Genomic DNA, 4,566 nt, shown 5'->3' with positions numbered 1-4,566 from the left:
TCAAAAGTGTAGCCATGTGTGATAACTCGTCCTAGAAGGAAGCACATTATTTTCAGCCATGGTAAGTTCCACTTCCCTTTTAGAACATAAGAGAAGCCAATGCTGTTGGTTGGTTGGTTGGTTGGTTGGTTGGTTGGTTGGTTGGTTGGTTGGTTGGTTGTTCGTATTTATAGCCTACCTATCCTACAAGCGGGCTCATATCAAACAATACAATAAATACAGTTTGAACAAAATTAAAACACAATAATAAACCTTAAAATCGGCGGTTACAGCTCAAAACAAGAATCAACTGGCTCCCCATCTGGGGTCTCTCTTTATCTCTACAGCACAGAAAAGCAAGAGAAGAGAAGAAGAGCAGAAAAGGGAAAGTGATGAAAAACAGAAGTGGAAGAAGGAATCCGGTGCTTCTGAAAGTGCCAGCTGCCTGGAAACGACAACGCGAGAAGAAAATCACAAAGAACAGAGAAGCATTATGCTCCCTCTGTGTGCAGGCACTTCAACTGGACCGTCAGTCTCCAACATGCAACAGGGAAGTCAAAACAGGGAGAAACTGTTTCAGCTGTCAGAGTGTGAGAAGAGCTTCAGGCTGAATGAAACTCTTACCTTACCCCAAAAATCACGCACCGAGGAGAAGGCGCACAAATGCTCCGAGTGTGGAGAGAGCTTCCACAAGAAGGACCACCTCGTTGCACATCAAAGAGGTCACATTGCCGGAAAAACCTACGACTGCCCCGAATGTGGAAGGAGCTTCAGTCACGGCTCTGGCCTTGCTTCCCATCAGAGGATCCACACAGGAGACAAACCCAATACATGCACAGAGTGTGGAAAGAGTTTTAGTCGCAGCACAAGCCTTACTTACCACCAAAGAATCCACACAGGAGAAAAACCATATAAATGCGCTGAATGTGGGAAAAGCTTCACTTACATCTCTGGTTTTTCTTACCATCAAAGAATCCACACGGGAGTGAAACCATATCAATGCTCACAGTGTGGGAAGAGCTTCAGTCTCAACTCAGGACTTGCCTCCCATCAAAAAATCCACACGGGAGAGAAACCGTATAAATGCACACAGTGTGGAAAGAGTTTCAGTCACAGTTCAGGTCTTTCTTACCATCAAAGAACCCACACAGGGGAGAAACCATATAAATGTTCACAGTGTGGAAAGGGCTTCAGAGAAAGTGGAAAACTTACTTCCCATCAAAGAACTCATACAGGAGAGAAGCCATATTGCTGCTCAGAGTGTGGAAAGAGTTTCAGTCACCATTCAGGTCTTGCTTACCATCAAAGAATCCACACAGGGGAGAAACCATATAAATGCACTGAGTGCGGGAAGAGTTTCAGTCACAGCTCAGGGCTTATTTCCCATCAAAGAATTCACACAGGGAAGAAACCATATACATGTTTTGAGTGTGGAAAGAGCTTTAGTCAGAGCACAATCCTCAATATACATCAGAGAATCCACACTGGTGAGAAACCTTATACATGTCCTGAGTGTGGAAAGAGCTTCAGCCATAGCTCAGGTCTTGCTTACCATCAAAGAGTCCACACAGGGGAGAAGCTATACAAATGCACTGAGTGTGGAAAGAGCTTCAGTTGCAACTCAGGCCTTACTTACCATCAAAGGGTTCATAAAGGGGAGAGACCATATAAGTGTGCTGAGTGTGGACAGACCTTCAGAGAAAGTGGAAAACTTGCTTCCCATCAAAGAACTCACACTGGAGAGAAACCATATAAATGCTCTGAATGTGGAAAGAGCTTCAGAGAAAGCGGAAAACTTGTTTCCCATCAAAGAATCCACACAGGAGAGAAACCATATCAGTGTTCAGAGTGCGGAAGGAGCTTCTCTCAGAGTGGAAATCTTGCGTCCCATAAAAAAATCCACACAAGGGAGAAACCGTATAAATGCCCTGAGTGTGGAAAGAGCTTCAGTTACAGTTCCAGCCTTGCTTACCATCAAAGAATCCACACAGGGGAGAAGCCATATAAATGCTCAGTGTGTGAGAAAAGTTTCTGCCACAGCAGATACCTTACTTACCACCAAGTCATCCACACTGGGGAGAAGCCATTTAAGTGTTCTGTGTGCGGAAAGTGCTTCAGACGGAGTACATACCGGAATGCACATCAGAAAACCCACATAGAAATAATTCCCCAAGAAAACCATACACACGGGATCTGTGATATCAGCCTAGCATTCTCTCCTCCCTAAAGCTGACTCTGTTCTGTGCCATGTAAGCCAAAGATGAGGAAGCTGTCCTTCTGGATGTAGTCTTTGATAAATGAGTTTCTCTGGCTTCTAATGCTGGTTGAAGCAGAAGACTATTTCTTAAGATTAGCTAACTCTAGCCAAGTTCTCTGCACACCACAAGTAGGCAGACTGGGGAAAGGATGTGGTTTATAATCCACAAGGATCCATGTTCCTCCCCAGGTGTGAAATCCAGAAAGTCCCTTTGTCAAATGTGCACCTGAGGTTGGGGACAAAGGAAAGGCTGAGAATTCTATTCGCTTGCTGGCCCTCTAAGCTGTGGAGTCTTGTGAGCAAAAATTCTACTTTGTGAGCTGCTGGCATTAAAGTTGTGAGCAAGCGGTTTGGCTGCTGCATACATTAGTTTGCCCTGGAGCCATCCCTTCCTGAGTTAAGACAAAAATGTGTGAGCCGGAGGCTAAAAAAACTGTGAGCTAGCTCACACTAACTCAGCTTAGAGGGAACGCTGCCGGGGACCCTAAACTCTGAAACCCCCTCCCCACAGCCATCTTTCTGGCACTGAAAGCTTATCCACACCTTCTTGTTTTGGGGGGCATTTGACTGACAGGACCCGAAGCGACGGGTTTAAATTGCATGTAGAAAGGTATCGGCTGGAGATTAGGAAAAACTTTATCACGGTCAGAGTGGTTCAGAGGTGGAACCAGCTGCCTAGGGAGGTGGTGGGCTCCCCATCACTGACAGCTTTCAAGAAGAGGCTGGACGATTATTTATCACACATGCTTTAGGTTGGTCCTGCATTGGGCAGGGGGGTTGGACTAGATGGCCTGTATGGCCCCTTCCAACTCTGATTCTGTGATTCTGTTCTATGATCTCCTCGCACAAAAACATGCTGAGAGTTAAAACTGCCTTTCTGTGTTAATGTCTTGCATATTGAAGAAAGGTTAAAGCGCTTTGGGCTCTTTAGCTTGGAGAAACGACGGCTGAGGGGTGAACATAAGAGACGCCAATGTTGGATCAGGCCAAAGGCCCATCTCTGTCCAACACTCTGTCACACAGTGGCCAAAAATACCAGGTGCCATCAGGAGGTCCAGCAGTGGGGCCAGGACACTAGAAGCCCTCCCACTGCCCCCCCCTCCCCAGGCACCAAGAATACAGAGCATCCCTTGCCCCAGACCGAGAGTTCCTAAGAACATAAGAGAAGCCAATGTTGGATCAGGCCAATGGCCCATCCAGTCCAACACTCTGTCACACAGTGGCCAAAAATACCAGGTGCCATCAGGAGGTCCACCAGTGGGGCCAGGACAGTAGAAGCCCCCCCACTGTTGACGCCCCCCCAAGCACCAAGAAGACAGAGCATCACTTGCCCCGGAGTCTCTATCTATACCTTGTGGCTAATAGCCACTGATGGACCTCTGCTCCATATGCTTATCTAATTCCCTCTTGAAGCCGTCCATGCTTGTAGCCGCCACCACTTCCTGTGGCAGTGAATTCCAAGTGTGAATCACTCTTTGGGTGAAGAAGTACTTCCTTTTATCTGTTCTAACCCGACTGCTCAGCAATTTCATGGAGTGCCCCGCCTACATCACAGGGTGTCTGTTATGGGAAGGGGGAGGGAAAGGAGTTTGTAAGCCGCTCTGAGTGAAGGGCAGGGTATGAATCCAACCTCTTCTTCTTCCTCTTCTTAATGGCAGAGTCCGTCGTACCTACGTGGCAAGGCGACTCGCAGGGTGACACCTGATTGCAGCACTGTGACTTGCCTGGGCCAAGCAGGTGAGGTGGTCACTGCCTTGAGACTCAGTTAGCGATATAGAAACATGGAGCTGAAATGGACCTCGAGGGTCTTCTCGTCCAAGTCCCTCCACAATGCAGGAAATTCACAATTACTTCCTCCACCACGCCCCCAGTGACCCCCTGCTCTATGCCCAGAGGAAGGCAAAAGAAACCTACAGCATTCCTGGGCCAATCTGGCCAGGAGGAAAATTCCTCCCAGACCCCAAATGGTCTGTCGGCATTTGGCATTCCCCTGGGCATATAAGAGAGGGCCACGAGAGCCGAGCACTGATTCATCCCTTCCTGCTCTCATGATCTGCCTCAGTTCACAGAATCAGCATGGCCATCAGATGGCTATTTAAAGGTAAAGGTTCCCTTGCTCGAAAGCCAGTTGAATCCGACTCTAGGGTTGCGGTGCTCATCTCCGTTTCAAAGCCGAAGAGCCAGCGCTGTCCGAAGACGTTTCCGTGGTCATGTGGCCGGCATGACTAAACACCAAGGCGCACGGAACGGTGTCACCTTCCCACTGAAGTGGTGCCTATTTATCTACTTGCAATGTCTTGCTTTCGAACTGCTAGGTTGGCAGGAGCTGG

At 47.9% G+C, this 4,566-nt stretch overlaps 1 protein-coding gene across 5 annotated transcripts; it reads left to right on the top strand.

Moving 5' to 3' along the window:
• The first annotated feature begins 351 nt into the window (after nt 1–351).
• Nucleotides 352–2,496, top strand: LOC107108441 (zinc finger protein 883-like). 5 transcript variants are annotated; one of them, XM_015408874.1, is made up of 2 exons: nt 352–706; nt 791–2,496. In XM_015408874.1, exons 1-2 carry the CDS (start codon nt 473–475, stop codon nt 2,204–2,206), a joined length of 1,650 nt encoding a protein of 549 aa, XP_015264360.1. In that variant the 5' UTR covers nt 352–472; the 3' UTR covers nt 2,207–2,496. The 5 variants fall into 5 exon arrangements, with proteins under 5 accessions (XP_015264360.1, XP_015264361.1, XP_015264359.1 ...); XM_015408875.1 differs by having other exon boundaries at nt 352–932; nt 1,017–2,496; XM_015408873.1 differs by having other exon boundaries at nt 352–1,094; nt 1,176–2,496.
• Nucleotides 2,497–4,566: the final 2,070 nt, after the last annotated feature.

Source organism: Gekko japonicus, unplaced genomic scaffold (genome assembly GCF_001447785.1).
Source record: "Gekko japonicus isolate JY-2015 unplaced genomic scaffold, Gekko_japonicus_V1.1 scaffold4706, whole genome shotgun sequence".
NCBI lineage: Eukaryota > Metazoa > Chordata > Lepidosauria > Squamata > Gekkonidae > Gekko > Gekko japonicus.
This window is presented reverse-complemented; position numbering and strand designations above follow the sequence as displayed.

Excerpts from the sequence above, each read along its gene's own strand:
- LOC107108441 (XM_015408872.1), top strand. The coding sequence starts at position 473 with ATGCTCCCTCTGTGTGCAGGCACTTCAACTGGACCGTCAGTCTCCAAC.